We start from the raw sequence: 21,781 nt of genomic DNA, 5'->3' as shown, positions 1-21,781 counted from the left end.
CGGAGCAACTGGGCCCGTGAGCCACAACTACTGAGCCTGCGCGTCTGGAGCCTGTGCTCCGCAACAAGAGAGGCCGCGATGGTGAGAGGCCCGCGCGCCGCGATGAAGAGTGGTCCCCACTTGCCACAACTAGAGAAAGCCCTCGCACAGAAACGAAGACCCAACACAGCCAAAAATAAATATTAAAATAAATTAATTAATTTAAAAAAAAAAAAAAAAAAAAAAAAAAAAAGACTGTGATTTTTACATTTGTGTTTTGGCATTAAAAAAAATTCTTTTGAGCCTACGTTTCTTCCAGCTTCCGAAAGCCCCTGCCCCCCATGTATCTCTGATGTCCATTACCAGGTGGGAAATGCTAAGGACAGGGTCCCTAATTGTCTCAGCTGTGCATCATCCCACTAATGCTGGGACCTCTTAGGGACTAACGCAGAGGCCCCCAACCCCCGGGCCGCAGACCAGTACCGGTCCGAGGCCCATTAGGAACCGGGCCGCACAGCAGGAGGTGAGCAGCGGCCGACCCAGCGTAGCTTCATCTGCCGCTCCGCATGGCTCGCCATCGCTCGCATTACCTCCTGGACCATTGCTCGCATTACTGCCTGAACCATCGCTCACGTTACCGCCTGACCCATCCCCACCATGCCCCCTTCCGTGGAAAAACTGCCTTCCACGAAACCAGTCCCTGGTGCCAAACGCACTGCAACGGAGAGTGGCCCCCGCTCGCCGCAGCTGGAGAAAAGCCCGTGCACAGCATCGAAGAGCCAATGCAGCCAAAAATAAATAAATAAATAAATATTAAAAAAAAAAAAGTTTGGGGACCGCTGGTATAATGGATGTCCACAGACAGGAGGGAGGGAAGGATGCTGGTGGGAGGGAGGGAATGCAAAGCTGACCCTCCCAAAGGGTCTTCCTATTCCATGGCACCCCAACCCCCCTCAGACTCACCTGACCAGCGATGTAGATAGGGAGGAAGATCCAGGCCAACATCAGCACGGAAAATAAGCCCTGCCCGAGAAAGCAGAATCAGGATTCAGCTCCCGCCCACATTGTGGTGCCAATATGGATTTCCCTGTGTCCAGATGGAAGCTGGCCTCACCTGCCTCTGGTTCCATCTCTTACTTACTGAGTAGCTCACCCTCCCTGGGCTGTCACATTCTCATGTTTAAATGGGACACAGGGATGAAGTGGGGCGGAATGGAACTAGAAGCTCTTCGTGGCTCCCAGTGCTGTGTGTCCTAAACCTTGCGTGTCCCCCTTCGTCCCCTTGTGTTCCCTCCCCTCAGGCTGGGGTTAAATCAAGCCTGTGAGTTCAGGCAGGTCACCCTGATGAGTAGCTGGTGATGCTGGAAGAGTTTACACAGGTCTCTGAGACTCATTTTTCTCACCTGTGAAATGGGAGTAACTGCCCCCACTGGGTTGTTGGAAGGAAATCAGTGAGATGATGCTTACTGAGCACTTACGATACACCAGGCATTCCTGTGCACACTTTATAAGCATGAATTCATTTAATCCTCTCAATGACTCGATATGGCAGGTACCATCATGATCTCTGTTTTATACATGAGGCTCAGAGAGATCTAGTAACTTGCCCAAGGTCACACAGCTTATAAGTTTTAGAGCCCAGATGTGAACCCAGGCAGTCTGGTTCTAGTCTGTAATTGAATCCTGTAATATGATGATGTATGTGGTGTACTTAAGTCTGTGGCACAGAGTAAGTGCTTTAAAAATGTGAGCAATTATGAAGATGAAGATCATTATTAATAAGTGCATCCCTTCCCACTAAGTGAAAATCATCCTGCTACATAGAAGAGTGTGTCTTATCTCTTGGGTATATGTGGGGTGGCGAAAAGATCAAGAACCACTGAACCACAAAGTTTCGTGATGGGCAATTGATATCTAATACACAGAAACACCCTCCAGTCCCACAAAACCTTCTATCTTCTGCATCCACACGGGAGAGATTCTGAGCCTTCTTCACACATATATTTGCCTTATGGGCTCCCATCAAGCAAACACAGGGAGGCCTGGGACTTGCAGATCAAACTGATTTTTGTTAACTAAGGGTGCCCTTGATGATTCCTGTTTGTTTTTTCATAAAGCACCACCCTATTTTTGAAAGAGCAGAGCATGCATACAACTGCCCCCCGGGATCTACCTACTGGGTAGAGGGTGGGCCATCCGTGCCCTGGTAACATACGTACATTAAATTCATAAGCAGTTACAGAAAGGCCCGCAGCAGCACCTGACCCTGCCAGGCCAATGAAATGTCCACTTCCAACATTGCTGGCAAACAAGGATGCACCCACCTGTGGGGAGATGATAGATCAGATCTTGGAGCCAAGGTCTGGTGTAGCTTCTTCCCACCACCAGTTCTTCCCATTCGCCAAAGAGACCAAGACAAAAGGAGAAGTGGAGAAAGCAGGGCCATCCCTAGCCCATCTAAGCAACTTTTTAAAAATTAGAAGCCTCTTCTTCCCTAAGACTATTTTACTTCCATGTTTAAAAAAACTGGCATAACAAATATACATATCTATGATGCCTAAGATGTGAATTGTGTCCCCTCTAGGGTTGTGCAGTGCACAACTTGAACAACTGTATGCAGCATCCCTGGGGGGGAGGGAGGATGACAGGTGTTGCAGAAAGTGCTTCAGGATGAGACTCATGAAGCCTGTGTTATTACCCAGCTCTGCTTCTGACTTAGCAAAGAAGAGAGCCCTCCTTCTAGTAGAAATCTAAGTGGCCAAGACGGTACTTGATGACCCCAATCCCTGGTCTCAGCTGATTGCATGAGACAGGCCTGGGCACGTGGCCCAAGCTGGGCCAATTACATTCTCTCTCCTGGGAATCTGGAACTGGGGAACCATATTTGCTGGTCCCTTAGACTGGGGGTGTGTAACCCAGGGAGGCGTGTGTGTAGTAAGGGGATGGGGGGGGCAGTGAGTAGCTTGTTCAGCTATGCACTCATCACTGCCACTCTGCTGAGAGAGAGGAGAATGAGGTAGACTTGCAGAGAAAGGCAGATCAAGAGAGGACAGAGCGAGATGGAGACAGATAGAGATAGAGATAGGTGAGGGAAGGAGGGAGAAAGAGACAGAGAGGGAGCTATCTGTGAGAGGACGGTTGTGCCTCCCATTGACTTTCTGGTCTCTGGTTTTCATCTGATTCTATTCCATTGATCTGTCCTTATACCAGTATCACACTCTCCTGATTACTGGAGCTTTGTAGTAAGTTTTGAAATCAAGAAGTATAAGTCCTCCAACTTTTTTCTTCCTTTTCAGAATTGTTTTGGCTATTCTGGGTCCCTTGCATTTCCATCTGAATTTTAGGATTGGCTTGTCAATTTCTGCAAAAAAAGAGAGGGGGATGCAGCTGGAATTTTGATAGGAATGGTGTTGAGTCTGTAGTTCAGTTTAGGGAGTATTACTATTTATGTTAAATAGATACTATCTAGTGTGCCATTTTAATTCCCTTATTGCTAGCTCAGGCAGCTACAATGCCAAACAATTGCCACTGATTTTTTTTAAACTAATGCCTCTGGGTAAAGGGCTGCTCACACTGGATGATCACTGAGTCAGATCAAACAAAGACAAGTTGTGCAAGGGAAGCTTTCCAGGGAACTGCAAGATGGGTAAAATACTGACAATAATATGAGAATGGGACTTTGAAAGAGATCCAATCCTGTTCTAACCAGTGGCCTTCAAGACTACTGCAGAGCTGAAGAGAACAGAATGAGAATAGAGCCAGGTAAAACACCACAAAACTTCCTGTTCTTATTGAGATTCAGCTGTTTTTCTTGAATTAAATCTCCCTGGATGGTTACTAGCATTAGGTCAATTTCCAGAGTTCTGAAAAAGTTGATTTTGACCATTTTGCCACTGTTCTCATTGCTTTTATGCAGGAGGAGATTTCAAAAATCTTTATTCTGCCATTCCCAATGACACCATTCTGCGTGCTCCTCTGGTTTTCCACTCTTCCCATAAAGAATCTGCGCTGGCCTGTGGCTTATTTTGATCAATATAATGTGGTGAAAGTGACACTGTGTGACTTCCAGGCCAACACACAACAGCCCGGCAGCTTTCATTTTTGCCCTTGGAATCAGATGCCTTGTAAAAAACCTTGGACCGGGCCATTAAATGATGAGAGGCATACAGAGAGAGTGAAGTCCTAGCCTTCTAGCCTGTCTAGCTCCTACCAGAGCCCCAGATCTGTGATGAGGCCATCTTGGACTTCCAACCCTTCCCAGCCACCAGCTAAACGCAGCTCCATGAGTGACTCTAAAAGAGCAGGGGAGGAACCACCCACTCAAACCATGCAATCATTAGAAATAATACACTGTAGCTGTTTTAAGCCACTAAATTTGTAGGTGGTTTGTTAGGCAACAACAGCTAACTAATGTACTTGTTCCAAAGCCTATTCTCTCTCTCTCTCTCTCTTTTTTTTTTTTTACTTAGTCATTACAGAGAAAATGGATTTATTAATCAGGGGCAGACCTGGATTAACAAAACTCCTAAGATTTACACATAAAAGCAGAAAGCTAATTGATTTCCAGTTGAGACTTACAACTGGGTATGCAGCCAGATATTCAAATTGTCTAGCCTCTACAGCCTCTCCATGTAGATAAGCTACGTGAGAAGCCAAACTATAATCAGAAGGTTGCTTTGTGGACTAGAGCAGTTCATAATGTGATTCAAATGTTTAGTGCTATCAGACTCTGTTTACCAGCGATAGACATCTGCTACTTGAAATGAAATGATGGGATATGCACAAAGGCACCTGCCCCCTGGACAGTGTTTAGGTGGGCCAAGGCTGTGAGACACCACATAAACCTCTAGAACCAATTCGTATCAGAACTAGTATTGATTTTCTATAGATGTTAACATTTTATCAAGCCAAAGCCCATACTCTTAACCACATCTCCTTCACATTGACATCATTCTCCTTAGGTGAAGAAGGCAAAAAAAGCTCCAAAATTTCCCTTTGCCTCTTGACCTGGGGAAGGGTCATCCAAGGAATATGAGCAGAGAAATGGTCCCAGAAGTGACATGCAAAAGCAGGCATACTTAGGTGGGCTGCTGTATTCCTACTGAATTTTAGGAACTCAGCATCACTCATCATAGAGACCACTAGACCAGGATTTCTTAAAACTGTCACTGAATATTTCCTTTGTAGGCTTCTCTAAGTTCACTGCACCTGCACTGCTATTTACTTAATATTTTACCTTATATTCTTCTTTAACTCATATATATGAATCACATATTATTTAATCAATGTATTATATATTAATACTATATATTAGTAATATAATAGTACATGCATACATATACATATATATATATATGTATGTATGTATCCACAGCCTTAAGTAGAAAATCAGTATCACTTGCTCTACATAGAAGAGAACCATACAAATAAAATGAAAATGAAAATAAAATTATTAAATTCTAGCTAGGTTCTCTGGACAACCAAATTCACTTAGCCTGAGGCTTGCATTCTCCTTTATTTTTATTTTATTTTATTTATTTTTGGCTGCGTTGGGTCTTCATTGCTGCGCACAGGCTTTCTCTAGTTGCGGCGAGCGGGGGCTACTCTTCGTTGCAGTGAGCCGGCTTCTCATTGCGGTGGCTTCTCTCATTGTGGAGCACGGGCTCTAGGTGCGTGGGCTTCAGTAGTTGCGGTACGTGGGCTCAGTAGTTGTGGCTCACAGACTCTAGAGCGCAGGCTCAGTAGTTGTGGTGCGCGGGCTTAGTTGCTCCGCGGCATGTGGGATCTTCCTGGACCAGGGCTCGAACCCGTGTCCCCTGCATTGGCAGGCGGATTCTCAACCACTGTGCCACCAGGGAAGCCCCTGCATTCTCTTTTAAACACAGAGATTAGCCAGTGCTGGAAGGTTGGTCAAACCATATTAGTACCAAACTTTGACTTTTTATTTTATGTAACCAGGAGGATTGACAGAGAATAGGAAAGGGAATAATGTTCTCATGAAGTACTTTGATGTTATTTAATGCTGTGTCTGTGCACAACTGAAAAATCGTGGGGCACATGTTACTTATATTTTGGGAAACACCACCCTAGATGACAAGCTCCTTGAGGGTGAAGACGAGCTCACTAATGTCTCCTGTGTTTGGCACACTGCTGGACATATTCCTCAGGGAATTTTTAAAATGAATTCGTTGAATATATAATCCAGAGCTCATTTTTGGTATCTTTTGAGGACACTGTGGTCATTGTCTTTAGACAGCTCATGGACCAGAATCTTATATACCTGTTATCTCTGCATCTTACATCCTACATCTTTTGGACTCCCTGCAAATGGGAGATATCTTCTCTCTTTTTAGTTCAAAGATTTAACACTTATATTAGGAGATCATGAATAAAATTATTATTCCTGATCCCCTACTCAGGGCCCAGGAAGCAAAGGTCTGTGTGCATGTGTATGTGGTGTGTGCACATGTGTGTGCGTGTGTGTATTTAGTAATGTCTTCAGCTACCCTTGAAAAGAAAATACTAATTGGTCTGTTGTATTTGTTATTTATGTTCTCAACACCCATTCCACCTTGTCCCAGTCATGCTCTCCAGTTTTCCTTCAGGGTCTAGCCCCTCTCATTTCTCATCACACATGCCTCAGAGCAGGCTCCATGCCCCACAGCTTAGGCACTGAGTGTGTGACCCAGGCTTGAGCCAGTTAGCACATCATGAGCCAGTTAGCACATCAAACTACCTTGGTCACAGTGATTGGCACAGAGATGGGCAAGGGACACCATCAAAGATGGGATATTTTCCAGGGATACTGCCATGGAGGCAGGTGCTCTTCCCTTGCTAGGCTGGAACTTGAGAGGATGAAAGGTCTGGAGCAGTGGCCGCCATCTTGTTGACATGAAGTTGAGCCTGTTTGGGAATAGCACCCATCCAGAAGAAGAGAAGCAGATAGAAATAGATAGATGATAGATAAATGATAGATAGATAGATCGATGATAGATAGATAGATAGGATAAACAGAGGGAGAAACCAGGTCCTAGTTATCACTTGGGCCCCTATACTCTGCCATACCTGAAACCAGACCAACCCTAAGTTTTTCCCTTAGGTGAGCTGATGAATTCTTTTTGTTCAAACAAATTTGAGTTGGAGCTAAGCCTTCTCTAGTCTAGACTGTGACTTCCAGACAACATGGAACCAGAGAGTCCTGAGCGAGCAAAGGTTAGACAGAATATCAGCACTTGAAGAGTCCTTGAGAAGTAATTTTAATTGAACCAAAGACTACTTACTGGCCACCACACCATGTCCCCTCCAGCTAGAAAATAGCCTTTCACAGTGTCTCTTTTGGTCTTCACTGTGGACTGAAACAAAGAAGAGGGGTGGGTGAGGGAAATGTTAGCAATCAGACACCTCCCAAAATGGTCTAGGCCACAGATTATAACCCGGGAGTCCAGCAGGCCAGACTCAGACATCAAATTTATTTTGGGTTTTTTTTGTTTATTTGTTTTTGGGTTTTTGTTTGTTTTTGGTTTTTTTGCAGGGGTCCCTGAGCGATACTTCCCATGGACATTGTTTTCCTGAAATATCTTACTTCACTTTTTTTTTTTTTTTGCCACGTGGTTTGTGGGATCTTAGTTCCCCAACCAGGGATCGAACCCGGGCCCTTGACAGTGAAAGCACAGAGTCCTAATCGTTGGACCGCCAGGGAAGTCCAGGGAACTATAATTTAAAAAAAGATTGAGGGACTCCCCTGGCAGTCCAGAGGTTAAGACTCCACGATTCCACTGCAGGGGGCACGGGTTTGATCCCAGTTCAGGGAACTAAGATCCCACATGCCCCGTGGCTCGGCCAAAAAATAAAAATTAGAAATTTTTTAAAAAGTACAAAACTCTGAGGTCCTTTAAAAAAAATGACTTCCCTGGTTGTCCAGTGAGTAAGACTGCGCTCCCAGTGCAGGGGGCCAGGGTTCAATCCCTGGTTGGGGAACTAGATCCCTCATGCCTTCCATAACTAAAAGATCCCACATGCCGCAATGAAGACCCCGCAGCCAAAATAAATATAAATAAATAAATAATTTTAAAAAAATAAAGTATAGTTGATGTGTGATATTACATAATTTACAGCTATACAATATGGTGATTCAAAATTTTTAAAGGTTATACTACATTTATAGTTGTTATAAAATATTGGCTATATTCCCTGTATTGTACAATACATTATTTTTTTTTAATAATTAATTAATTAATTAATTTTTGGGGCTGCGTTGGGTCTTTGTTGCTGTGCGCGGGCTTTTCTCTAGTTGCGGCGAGCGGGGGTTATTCTTCGCGGTGTGCGGGCTTCTCATTGCGGTGGCTTCTCTTGTTGCAGAGCACGGGCTCTAGGCGTGCGGGCTTCAGTAGTTGTGGCACGCGGGCTTCAGTAGTTGTGGCTCGTGGGCTTAGTTGCTCTGTGGCATGTGGGATCTTCCCGGAGCAGGGATCGAACCCGTGTCCCCTGCATTGACAGGCGGATTCTTAACCACTGTGCCACCAGGGAAGCCCTGTACAATATATTCTTGTAGCTTATTTTATGCATAATAGTTTGTACCTCTTAATACCCTACCCCTGTATTGCTACTCCCCCCCTTCCCTCTCCCCACTGGTAACCACTAGTTTGTTCTCTATATCTGTGATTCTACTTCTTTTTTGTTATATTCACTAGTTTGTTTATTTTTTAGATCAAATATATTTTGTTTTAAGAAGATTTTCATCTGAATGCCCTTAGAGGAGACATAAACTCTTCAGGTCAGCACAGCCCCTGCCACTCCCTGCCTCACAGATGTATAATAACCCACTAGATCCCCCTAGGCATTTGAGTTTTAGACTCATGGCTTGTATAGACAAGCTGCAATGAGCTATAGATAGCTCACAATGGATATCATTTATTGAGTATCAGTACTATGTGACGGACACTATACTAGGCATTTTGAAGCATCATCTCATTTTAATTCTCACCAGCTCCTATGAGGTTGATGTCATCAGGCCAGTTTAACAGATGAAGAAACTGCGGCTTGGAAGTAAAATCACATATCTAGTGCCATATTTCTACAGAGCAGAAGCCTGGGAACGCAAACCCAGGTCAGCCTGATTTCAGAGCTCTTTAGGAGTGAGCTTCCTGGCATTAAAGGTGCTTTAACAGAGACATTTTAACCACTAAGTAGCTATTTGTGATCTTGGATAAGTTGTTTACAACTTCTCCCAGCCTCTGGGTGCAGGTGTTGGTGAGAGGAGTCTTACTGGATGGGAGATGACACGAAATGATACCTTTTCATCCCTGCAAATGATCTTACTATAGAAAACAGACACTATGGCTCATTCCTGCTGAACCCTGACGCAGGAAGTATTTTCCAAGAGTAAAGAACTCCTTGTGCTAAAAGGGATCATCTAAATCCATGACTTCAAAAACCAGTAATACATCAGAGTCTCCCAATTCTCTTGTGAAAATATAGATTCCCAGGACCTCTAACCCTCACCCTAACTCTACCCCTACACCTAATCCTGATCTCAAACCTGTCTGACTCAAAAGCCCTGACTCTTGGGAATTCCCTGGCGGTCCAGTGGTTAGGACTCGGCACTTTCACTGCCGGGGCCCCAGGTTTGATCCCTGGTCAGGGAACTAAGATCCCACAAGCCGTGCAGTGCGACAATAAATAAATAAATAAAAGCCCTGACCCTTAACAACATCTCACCCATCTCAATATCAGATCCATGGTCTTTGGGATGTCCAGCACTTTTATCCCCTGATTGATCTGGAGGAGGGAAAGCTAAGGGGTAAGAGTAGAGAAATGATCTACAAATAGTCAAACTGAAGTGGGGACACCTCAGTAGGCTACAGTTTTCAAGTCATTTGACCTGAAAATCAGATAGCAGCGCCTCCTCTGCACTATCTTTTATCCCAAAGTTACTATCTCTTTAATATGTAAAGCGTTCCTAGAAATTGATAAGAATAAGAGCAAGAACTTAATGAAAATGGAAAAAGAATATGAAACCATACTTCACATAAAGGAAACAAGTGGTTCTTAAACATATGTAAGGATGTTTATTTTAGCCTCACTCATTATAAGATAGTACATTGAGATATCGTGTTTCCCTGTCAGTTTGGCAAAAATGAAAAAGTTTGACAATGCAGTGTTGCTGTGGATGTGATAATGTGACTTTCATACATTTACTGATTTTGTGCAGATTGGGACTACACCTAAGGAGGGTAGTTTGACACAAGCTATCATAATTACAAATACATTTATCCTTTAACCTGACTATTCCACTACAGGGAATTTATCCTACATTATAGTTGTATACATCCAAAATAATGTGTCCAAGACTTGTTTATTACAGCATAAATTTTAGTGTTAAGAGATGGGGAACAATCCAAATGACCCTCAGCAAGAAACAGGTTAAATAAATTGCAGTATGATCATCTATGGAATACTGGGCTACTTTTTTTTTTTTAAACAACTTTATTGGAGTATAATTGTTTTACAATGGTGTGTTAGTACTGGGCAACTTTTAAGAAGATGCAGAAGCTTCCATATACTGATATGAAAATATATCCAGGAGACACTGATCAGTGAAACATATCAAAGTAAAAAACAGTATGTATAATAAGCTACCTTCTATTTAAGAATGAGGGAAATATACACATTAAAATTTGCTTGGATTTACCTAAAGAAACTCTGGAAGAATACACTAATGTACTAAAAAGTTAATAACAGTGGTCGCCTGTGGAGGGAAGGGTAGTAGTAAGACTTTTCACTGTGTGTCATTTTAAGTTGTTTTTATTTCATTGTCTTTAAAAAGAAAAACTACTTTTTAAATAATTTTTTTTAAGAGCATGGGCTTCAAAGTGAAGGAGATATGGATTCTAACCCCAGCTCTCCTAACTTCCTAACAGAATAAGGAACTTAAATTCTTTGAGCCTCAGTTTTCTTATCTATAAAATGGGGTATAGCAATAGTACCTTCTTCATAGCGACCTGTGCAAATTACATGAGATAACATGAGTGAAAGTGCCTGACACGGTACTTGACACACAGTTGATACTCAATGCATTCTTTAAATATTAAAGTTCTGATTAGGAAATTCCCTGGCGGTCCAGTGGTTAGGACTCTGCGCTTCCACTAAAGGAGGCACGGGTTCGATCCCTGGTCGGGGAACTAAGAACCCGCATGCCATGTGGCACGGCCAGAAATAAAAATAATAAAAGTTCTGATTACTGTATGACCTTGAGCTAGTCTCTCACCCCGCCCCAGCCACTTTCCCTCCCCCTGACCTGGCTTACCCATAGTCCAACGGCCAGGACAAAGAGGAAGTACAGAACCAGCACTGCGATGTCACCTGGTTCCAGTGTCCTCTGGGGAAATGCCTCCAGGGGATCTGACTGCGTGGGCTGAGGACCGCTGGGGCTGCTCTCCATGGTCCTGAATGAACTCTCTCACCCCTGTGGAAGAGCAAATGTGCGTCAGATGCCAGGACCCGGGGCCACTCTTCTCACCCTCTCCGTGACTGCCTCCTTGAGACATCTGATCAAGAGGACACACGTGGAAGAGACAACCTCGGGAAGGCAGATGTATCCACCCACTCACTCACTCAGCAAACATTTACAAGGAAGTCAAGTCAATCTACAGTTAATGTTTACCAATCCAACCACTCACTTGGCAAAATACAAAGAAGAATACACAATTTAAGTAGTACAGGTGTTTCACCACCCTCTTCCACATATCCGGGAGTGAGAGAAAAACAAGACACCTGCGTCAGTCTCTGTTCCCCAGGTACCTCACTGCTGGGTGAAAGTCAAGCCAGCAATTTTGTCAGAGGCTCAGCCAGTCAATACAATCTTGTTTCACTGCTGGATATGCCCATGAAAATGCATATATTTAATAAACACTTATATAGTACTTACTACATGCCAGGCATTATCCTAAGTGTTTATAAACCTGCAAAGTGGGCACTGTTGTTATCATACCATCTTACAGCTGGCAAAATTGAGGCACAGAGAAGTTAACTAACTTGCCTAAGGTAACACAGTTCAAGTGGTAGAGCTGGGATTTGAAGGCTAATAATCTTGTTCCAGAATCCATGTTTTGAACCAGTATCTTAAGGTATTTCTCAGTATATTGCACTTCCTTGGGCAATTTAAGAGATTCCTGTGGTGGGTAGAATCGTGTCCCCCTCAAAGATGTTTACATCCTAATCCCCAGAGCCTGTGAATGTGTTACGTTATATGACAAAGGACAATTACATTTGCAGATGTAATTAAGGTTGCTAGTCAGCGTCCCTTTAAATAGGGAGTTTATTTAAGTAGGACTAATGCAATCATTAGGGTCCCTAAAAGTGGAAGAGGAGATTAGACGAGAGAACCAGAGAGATGAGAGTGTGAGAAGGATTTGGCCTAGTTGCTGGCTTTGATAATGGAGTAATGGGGCCATGAGCCAAGGAATGCAGGTGACTTCTAGAAGCTAGAAAAAGCAAATTAATGGATTCTCCCCTAGAGCATCCAGAAGGAAGTCAGCCCTACTCTCACCTTGACTTTAGCGCAGTAAGACCCATTGAGAACTTCTGACTTCCAGAACTGTAAGATAATGAACTTGTGTTGTTTTAAGCCACTAAGTTTGTGGTAATTTGTTACAGCAGCAATTGGAGACTAATGCAATTCTCAAGGGTAATTTTTTCACTCTAAGCGATCTGGGCTTTGACTTTATTCCTGTGTTAAGATGGCTCCAGTCTGGAGGTGTCAGCCTCTAGGGGTTCAGGAACGAAAAACTCAGTCCTGCCCTCTATGATGTGCACCCCAATAATGGGGTAAACCCACTCAGATAATAACACAACGTGATGTTTCATACAGTGGAGGTACATAGAGGTAGAGGTATTAAGGATTCAAGCTTAGGAATCATCAAGCTGGCTCCACCATTTACCGATCCTGAGAACTTGGACAAATTCCTTAATTTCTCTAAACCTTAGCATTCCCATCTGCAAAATGGGGCAATAAGAGTTTACATTTCATAGACTGCTGTGAGCTAGTACCTGTGAAGTGTTAAGAACAGTGCCATGCACTGCTGTGCTCAGTAAATTGTAGCTGCTATTATTACTATTACTAATTTTCTACAATGTGCGATGAGGTAAGGACCACCTAATTTTACATGGAGAAATCCAGATGGTAGCATATGAGCTGGGTTTTGAAGAATGAGTGGGTGGTCCTACACAGCATAAGCGGGTATGAGAGAGCATTCCAGGCCAAGACAACAGTACCTACAGACATTGAGGTGTGAAAAAACATGTCATGCTTAAGGAACCATCAGATTCTTGCCTGAGCATTAAGTAAGATTGGAAGGAGGGAGATGGGCCATGAGGCTCGTATAATGCTATGAAGACATTATACCAGCCCTTTGATGTCATTCAAAGGTTTCTGTAAGGTCAGTAATTTTCAAAGATAACATCAGTTGTCATCATCTTCAGATATCATCCCCTGTTTTTATGTTTTTCATTTTAATTTTAAGTTTTAATTGAACATTTTAAAATTTATTTAATTAATTTATTTTTGGCTGCGTTGGGTCTTCGTTGCTGCGTGCGGGCTTTCTCTAGTTGTGGCGAGCGGGGGCTATTCTTCGTTGCAGTGCACGGGCTTCTCATTGCGGTGGCTTCTCTTGTTGCAGAGCACAGGCTCTAGGTGAGTGGGCTTCAGTAGCTGTAGCACATGGGCTCAGTAGTTGTGGCTCACCGGCTTAGTTGCTCTGTGGCATGTGGGATCTTCCCGGACCAGGGCTCAAACCCGTGTCCCCTGCATTGGCAGGTGGATTCTTAACGACTGCGCCAGCAGGGAAGCCCCATCCTCTGTTTTTATAACAAATATTTTGTAACACTCCTTTTACTGAAAACTGAAATGAAATTCATAGTTAGTGTTACCTACCTACACACATAATTTTCAAAAAATCAATACAATGCTCTAACTCTATTATAAAAGAGAAATAAAAGCAATTTATGATTAAAATGATGGATAATCCAAAATGTAACTGCTCCATCTGACTCCACTGCAAGACTCAAAGGGACAGTCAGATCATTTTACCTATTATACTGAATAAATTTTTAATTTAAGAGAAATAAGAAAATAGGAATCCATTCTATTCCAGAAGCACAGAATAGAGCCTGAATTTACAGAGAAACACCAGAATGCTTAAATTTGTGAAAAATGCTTTGTGATTTTAAATGTTATGAAGAACTCCAAACAACTCCCACGATATACCATGCTCTTAACTTAAGATAGAGCCCTCTGAGAAGTATCAGAGACAGCTTGGTGAAAATAAAAAGCAGGTACATTTTTTTAAAACCATTTTTTAAATGAAGTAAAGTTAATTTACAATGTTGTGCTAGTTTCAGGTGTATAGCAAAGTGATAAATATTCTTTTTCAGATTCTTTTCCATTATAGCTTATTATAAGATATTGAATATAGTTCCCTGTGCTATTTTTTTAATGTAAAAAAAAAACAACAGCCAACACTTTGTGTTTTGTGCAAACTGGTTCTACTCTCGGATAATTGTAAGCATGTTTTTCGCCTGCATGAAGGTCAGGTGGGACATCTGAAGTCCTGGTTGCTTGGGGAAGTTCTGTGAATTTCAAGGTGTCTAGCACCTCTGGTCTCCACCCAGCCATGGTACCCCAAGTCATTGTGACAACCAAAAATATCCGATAAATTTTCAGAACATCTCCCGGTAGGCAGCAATGCCTCTGTGGCACCCCTCTGCTCTAGGTTAAGAAATGCTGCTGAAGAATTTTGAACAAGGTGGTGGAGGTGGTGCAGGGCAGGAGAGGCTTGACTGGAAGCAAAAAAGGTGGGCGGGAAGGGTATTTTGAAATGACCCAGACTTGAGAGGAAGTATCTGGAGGGTGAGAGAAAGTGCATTAGAGAAATAATTTGGGTTAGAATAGGTAGGACCTGGAGATTAATTAACAGGGTAAACGAGAGAGGGGGAGAACTGGGGATAGTTTCCTGCTTCTAATCAGAGCTGCTCAAAGACAGAATGGCCTGGTCACCTGGGCGGGATGTTCCTTGTTCTTAAAGCAGAGTTTTTCATCTGCAATACTATTGGCATTTTGGCTCACATAATTCTTCGTTATAGAGAGCTGTCTTGTGCATTGTAGGATGTTTAGCGGCATCCCTGGTAGCTACCCACTAGATGCCGGTAGCACCCTTCCCACAGTTGTGAGAGCCACAAGTGTCCCCTGGGTTGAGAACCACTGCCTTTGAGCCCTAGAAGATTGGACAGTCACTTAGAGAAGATGCCTCAGGGGGGCGCTCAAAAACTTTTAACGTCCCTTCCCACGCCGAGTACAGTATACTGGGGCCAAGCCTTGCTCTTCTGTTGAGAGGATGCTCACAGCTTCTCAGACCTGTGAGAAGATTCAAGCAATCACTGATCCATAGCTCTCATCCAAAGATGAAAGGACAAGAGAAGGCGGGAAGGAGGGAATATAGACTTGCCAGTATCAGGCAAACCCAACTCACTTACCCCGCTCGAATGCAGGAGTGCGTAGTGGAAGCCCCAATTCTACCTCAGATCACCCCTCAGCCTTCCCTGCCTCAGTCATGCCTAGGTTTTATGATCGTTGTCATCTGTCTAATGGGATGCTAATAACCTAAATGAACCAGAGAACTTGCAGGGAGAAAGTGGGAAGGGAAGACTGGTGCTGGAGACCCTCCCTAGGGTGGAAGTAGAGGTTCATAAATGAGGGTCTAACCAGGAGGCTGATTCTGGAGGCTTGGGGAGGACAGGGTAGATGGTCCTTAAGGCTGACTCAGGGGTGAAGCGCCTGTTAGGTAGGTAGTGTTCTTATTGCTACTCCACAGGCAAGGAAGTGATGTCACATGACTTGAGTGCCCAAGGCAGGACTCAAATCCAGATCTGTCTGATTTCAGAGCCTGCATTTTTTTTCTTTCTTTTTTTTTTTTTGCCATGATTTTAAAAAAATTATTAAAGTATAGTTGATTTACAATATTGTGTTAGTTTCTGGTATACAGCAAAGTGATTCATATGAGTATATATATTCATATTCATATATATATATATATATATATATATCCTTTTTCAGATTCTTTTCCATTAGAGGTCATTACAAGATATTGAATATACTTCCCTGTGCTATACAGTAGGTCCTTGTTGTTTATCTATTTTATATATAGTAGTGTGTATCTATTAATCCCAAACTCCTAATTTATCCCTTCTCTTTCCCCTTTGGTAACCATATGTTTGTTTTCTATGTCTGTGAGTCTATTTCTGTTTTGTATATAAGTTCATTTGTATCATTTTTTTAGATACCACATATAAGTGATGTCATATGATGTTTGTCTTTCTCTGACTTACTTCACTTAGTATGATAATCTCTAGGTCCATCCAGGTTGCTACAAATGGCATTATTTCATTCTTTTTTATGGCTGAGTAGTATTCCATTCTATATACCACTTCCTTATCCATTCCTCTGTTGATGGACAATTAGGTTGCTTCCATGTCTTGGCTATTGTAAATAGTGCTGCGATGAACACTGAGGTGCATGTATATTTTCGAATTAGAGTTTTCTCTGAATATATGCCCAGGAGTGGGATTCCTGGATCACATGCTAACTCCATTTTTAGTTTTTTGGGGACCCTCCATACTGTTCTCCATAGTGGCTGCACCAGTTTACATTCCCACCAACAGTGTAGGAGGGTTCAGAGCCTGAATTTTCAAACAGTTCAACTGCTCTGAAGTATTTTGAAGTACTTTGCTGCTTCCAAAACAGGGGACTTGGGGAAGATGAGGACTAGGAGTGGAGGAAGCAGCTTAAGGTGGAGATTGATGCTGAACTGGGGAGTGGGGCAGCTTGTTCCAGAACCCCACAGGTCTGAAAGGGAGGAAGGGGAGGAAGGAAGGAAGAGGGGCAGCAGAAAGACTGGTGAGCCAGCCCTCCCCCGTGTCCAGCCCAGCTCCCAGCCGCCCCTTCCAGGCCTCTGCCTGCCAGGCACCGAGAGGGGCGGGAGCAGATAAACAAGTCATTCATCACCAGCTCCGGGCAGGCTGGCACCAACTCCAGGCTCTTCCTGAGTCCCAGGGAGGGGGGGGCCCTGCCGGCACCCAGGAGGGACTGACTGTGTCTTCAGGGTGGGAATAGGAGCTCAGACAACGGACCAGAGAAACTGTGGAACCCAAGTGCTGCTGCCTTGGCCACGTGCTCCCAGGCGGAGCCCTCCACGTGCCCTTGTTCAGTAAAGTCACGCTGTCACCGTAACAGGGATCATCTCTAAAGCTTAGTGAGCACTATTTATTGAAGTGCCAGGCCTGGAGCTCGCTGTACATTGGTCCTCTTATCTCATCCTCGTCAGCCCAGTGAGACAAACACATTACACCTCCATTTTACAGGTGGGAAATGGAGCCACCAAGAAGTGACAGTGAGCTAGGTTCAGGGCCTGGCTGTGCCACTGGCCTCTGGGTCACACTAAGTGCCAGAGGTGGGATTTGAACCCAGGTCCTGAACCGAAGCTCATTGTTATCCAATACTAGCTGGGGTGTCTCTTTTTCCTCCCTTCCTCCTGCCCTTCTCTCCTTCTTTCTCTCCTCCCCTCCTTCAGTCCTTCCCTCCCTCTGTTTCTTTTCCACAAACATTTATTAGGCACCAGCTGTGTGCCAGGCTCTGTGCTAGGCACGGAGGACAAAGTGGTGATTACTGTGGATGTGGCCCCCCATCCTCGAGAGATCTCACTCAGCCCCTTGCAGCTCCTTGTGTGCCCAGAGCCACCCGTTGCACTGTCCCGGGAGGGCTTCACCTCCTGGGAGGGACCCTCCACTGTGGGAGGCCAGGGTTGACAGGCGTCTAGGTAAAGCGGGCGTTGTAACAACGGCCTTGTTTGCAAGAACACCCTACCCTTGCAGTTGCCAATTGGCCAAAGAACACAGGAAACTCAGCAAGAAGAGATGGCTGTTCACCCCTTTCCTTTCAGCCGCTTACATAATTTGCCAGAGCAGATGTGGAAATTTTCCCCAGTGCGAGGCAAGGATGGGGAAGTGTATCCACAGCAGGGTGAGGGCTCTGACTGTATTCCCTGCGTTCGGTTTCTGAGGCCGTCTCCTGTGTGTGTGTGCACTGGCGGGGCTACAGTATTCTCTACAACATGTGTGCATCTGAAACATTTCATGATGGAAGGAAAAGGAACAAGCGGAAAAAGATTTACAGCATAAAAACCTATGTGTATATTAAATACATTCTGAGACAGAAAATAGTACCAACTATTTTGCCAGGATGCAGGCCTATTTGTGGAAGGACAGCAAACACGTTAGCGGGGACAGAAAATGAAAGAGACAGAGGGAGAAACCAGGGAAGGACTCTGCACTGGCTAAAGATGACAATGACCATCTAATTACAAATTTTAACTATAGGCAAAAACTCCCCAGGAAATAGATACACTGCGATCAAGTGTAAAGATGTTAGAACTGCATTGCCCGGTTCAAATCCCAGCTCTACCTCTTACTAGCTCCGTGATCTTGGGCAAATAAGCTCTCTGAGGCTCAGTTTTCCCATCTATAAAATGGGGATATTACTCAGACCTATGTCACAGTTTTGCTAAAAGCATTAATTGAGTTCGTTACAGAACGTGATCAGGTCCAGAATACTTGGTCTGACTCCATCCTTCTTGTAAAACCATTAAAGGAAAAAAGAAAAAGAGCGTGGACTTTGTGGTCATGCAGACCCTGGCCCCTACGTGTGTGAATCTCACTTTAAGCACACCGCACCCCTAAGAGGTCAGGTCTCTGGTTAACCCCATTGAACAGGTGGGGAAAACAAAGCCCAAGCTGGGGCCCCAAGGTCACGCCACTGGTAAATGACTGAACCGGGGCTTCCAACCGGGGCTTGACCTGCAAGTTCCTAACCACTGCTCAGCACGTGCGCCCTTGGCAGGGAAAATTCCAGAGGTGACAACAAGGGCCTGCACAGGCTGCACCTCCTGGGCCGGCAGACACTCACACCCTTTCCTTCCACTCCTTTGTGGAGGTAACTGCCTCCTTCCTCAGCCACAAGCCTGGCCTTTGGCTCAAGTCCAAGATGCCCAGAGAGGCTGGTGGTAGAGGGAGCCCAATCAGAGGGAGGGGGTCAGTTCTGTCAGGCTGAGCGGAGCCATCAGAGCCTAAAACTGCAGAAGCGAGGGCCGAAGGAGGACCACCTCTGGCCTGCTCAAGCAGCTGATGCTATGTGGTTCATTAGGAACGGGTCTCTAGAAAAAAGGGCCAGAGGACAGATTCCAGGGGTCTCTGAGCTGAAGCAGAGGCTGGGACTCTCCCCAGCCTGTTAGAAAGAGCCACCTCTCCGGTCATTAGGAAGGAAACAATGGGCAGGGTAGGGTCTGGCTCAGGATGTTAACAGGTGTGAGTACAAGGGAGCCAGGTGAGGTTTCTCCTCCCCCCGCCTCCCGCCTTCAGTGACGACCTTGTCTCTTGATTCCTAGAGAGAATAGATGTCACAAGAACACCTTCTGAGCCCCAGACCTGTCCATCCAAATGCCGGCGTGGCATCTCTCACGGATGCCCAGTCGGCATCTCAAACGTAATACATCCAACTCAGAGACCGCAGTCTTCAAGAGCTGTCAGTCCTTCCCATCTCACTAAATGGCAACTTCATCCACCCTGCTGCTCGGGACAGAAACCCGAGAGTCATCCTTAGGTCTTGCATTCATTCATTCATTCATTCATTCACTCATCCAGTGGTCTGTGAGCACCTCCTACGTGCTGGCCACTATGTCTAAGCACCAAGGATGCCAGGGCTCGCAAACATACCATCAAAGACATTATAGTGACTCTTGCTCAACTCCTGGAATCTATTGACCTCTAATTCCATTCTGTTCTACTTCTAAAGCAGAGCTGCAATCTATCCATTTCCCCTCACCTTTACTTTTATTGCTTTCATTCAAGCCACCGTCACTGGAAGAATCTCCCATCTTGCCTTCCGGATGACACTCTTGCTTCCTTGGAATCCACTCCCCTTACATGGAAGTCAGAGAGATCTTTGAACATAAATAAGATCAGCTCCTTTTCCTGCTCAAAGAATCAGTGCCTGTTGATGTGCTCTGCTGTGGCCCCAGCCCCATCTCACCCTGCTCTTATTTCTATCCCTGAGCACTAGTTCTGCCTCAGGGTCTTTGCCATTCTGCCCATCCCACCCTGGAATGCTCTTCCCTGCACTCTTGGTTTGAAGAACTCCCACTCATCCTTCAGATGGCACCTTACTGTCACAGCCCCAGAGGAGTCTTCTCTTGGCTTCAATCTAAGTTGGATCCCTAAATGATTTGCCATCACAGCAAACATGACTTCCCATAACCGTTGAATCAAGCAGGACATTTGATTTGTACGATTCTCTCATTACCTCCCGTTCCCACTCTACTGTAAGCTCCGCGAAGGCAGGGACCCTGTCTCACTCACATCGTGTCCTCAAAGCAGGCACTCAGTAAACACTTGTATAGCAGACAAATGTGGAATTTTCTCAGCCTGCGATTGTGACACCCACCCCCAAACCCCGCCGCTGCCAAAGTCATATCCTCAGGATGCCCTTTGGAGGAGGGCATCTCTCTCAGCTGCTTCCCTGGAATTGGTCATCAAGATATCATTTGAAAACCAGACCTTGTGTCTAAGCTCACGGCCGGCCGTGGGAGTTGGGTCTCAGCTTTGCCTCCTCACTATCTGTGCAAGCTTGGGCACGTTTCTCAATGGCTCTCAGCCTCTGTCTGTGAGTTACAGTGGCGGGGCCAGCCAGACCAGGCCCAGGATGTGAGGTTCTCAGCACGTGCCCGGCATATTTGCTTTGCATGGCAGTTACACATCCCCCAGGGTTTTGTTGTTCTTTGTAGGTATTTTTCACCTGCTTATCTCTTGGGTCCTCGTGAGGCCACCACACCTGTGGCCTGGGCTGTGCTGAGGTTCACGCTCTCGACAGATAAGGAACTGGAGGCTAAGTGAGGTGAAATGATCGCTCCACGTCCCGGAACTCGGTTGAGTGGAGGAGCCGCGAGCCTCGCCTGCCTGGTGCGCCTGCCCGGCGCGCCGGCTGTACCCACCCCCACCAAACACGCTCCGTTTGCCTCGACAAGCCCTCTCCCAAGGAGGGGAGCTGTGCACCCCTCACCCCATCCTTCCTGCCAGCACTGCCTCCGGTCCCCAGACCAGCTTCCCCAGTTTGCAGAATGGGTATCAGTTTGGGGGGCTGGGAGTAGGGAGTCTTACCTTCCTCTGGATGCAGGGCCCACCTGCCCTGGGTCCTGTCGGTGGCGTCTGAGGCAGAAGGAGAGAGAGGTGGCTGTAAGGAGGGAGAAACTGGGCTCCTTTTCCCTCGCAGCCAGAGTCTGAAAGAACGGCAGTGGCCCTCCCTCCGGCACCGCCTGCTAAGAGAGGCTCCTTGCAGGTCAAAATCCAAATTCCAGCCTGGGCTACAGCAGGGCTTAGAGGAAGCGTGAATGATCTCCCTCGGGGCAGAGGAGGGGTCCCAGGCCGGCCCTGAACCCTGAACTTGAACTTGAACTCTGAGCAGGCCCCTGCGGGGAAGATGGGCTGACCTGAGCCCCGCCCACATGGCCTCCCCTCCTCACCTGGTGGGGGGCCCATGGCTGGGGAGGGGAGGGGAGCTGTTGCAGCCCGGGGCACCGTCCTGCTCCACTCACCCACTCTGCCACTGGCCCGCCTCCGCGCTGGGGACGGGCGGGCTTGGGACGAGCTGGAGGGGGGGGAGGGGAGACGCTGGCAGGGGAGGAAGGGGACAGATGGAAAGTCC

General features: G+C 45.5%; 1 protein-coding gene across 2 annotated transcripts in view; it reads right to left on the bottom strand.

Annotated features, from left to right (window-relative positions):
- SLC5A11 (solute carrier family 5 member 11) overlaps positions 1 to 21,378 on the bottom strand; it is a 53,072-nt gene extending 31,694 nt beyond the window's left edge. For both annotated transcript variants that reach the window (XM_059898987.1, XM_059898988.1), the window contains exons 1-5: positions 21,238 to 21,378; positions 11,285 to 11,443; positions 7,260 to 7,331; positions 2,199 to 2,303; positions 943 to 1,002 (exon numbers count right to left, since the gene is read on the bottom strand). In XM_059898987.1, the coding sequence (XP_059754970.1) occupies positions 943 to 1,002; positions 2,199 to 2,303; positions 7,260 to 7,331; positions 11,285 to 11,419 (372 nt within the window). In that variant the 5' untranslated portion in view covers positions 11,420 to 11,443; positions 21,238 to 21,378. The remainder of the gene's footprint in view (positions 1 to 942; positions 1,003 to 2,198; positions 2,304 to 7,259; positions 7,332 to 11,284; positions 11,444 to 21,237) is intronic.
- Between the last annotated feature and the right edge of the window lie 403 nt (positions 21,379 to 21,781).

The sequence above is a fragment of the Balaenoptera ricei genome, chromosome 15, assembly GCF_028023285.1.
Source record: "Balaenoptera ricei isolate mBalRic1 chromosome 15, mBalRic1.hap2, whole genome shotgun sequence".
Classification (NCBI taxonomy): Eukaryota; Metazoa; Chordata; class Mammalia; order Artiodactyla; family Balaenopteridae; genus Balaenoptera; species Balaenoptera ricei.
Note: the sequence above shows the minus strand (reverse complement) of the source record. Positions and strands in the feature narration are given on the sequence as shown.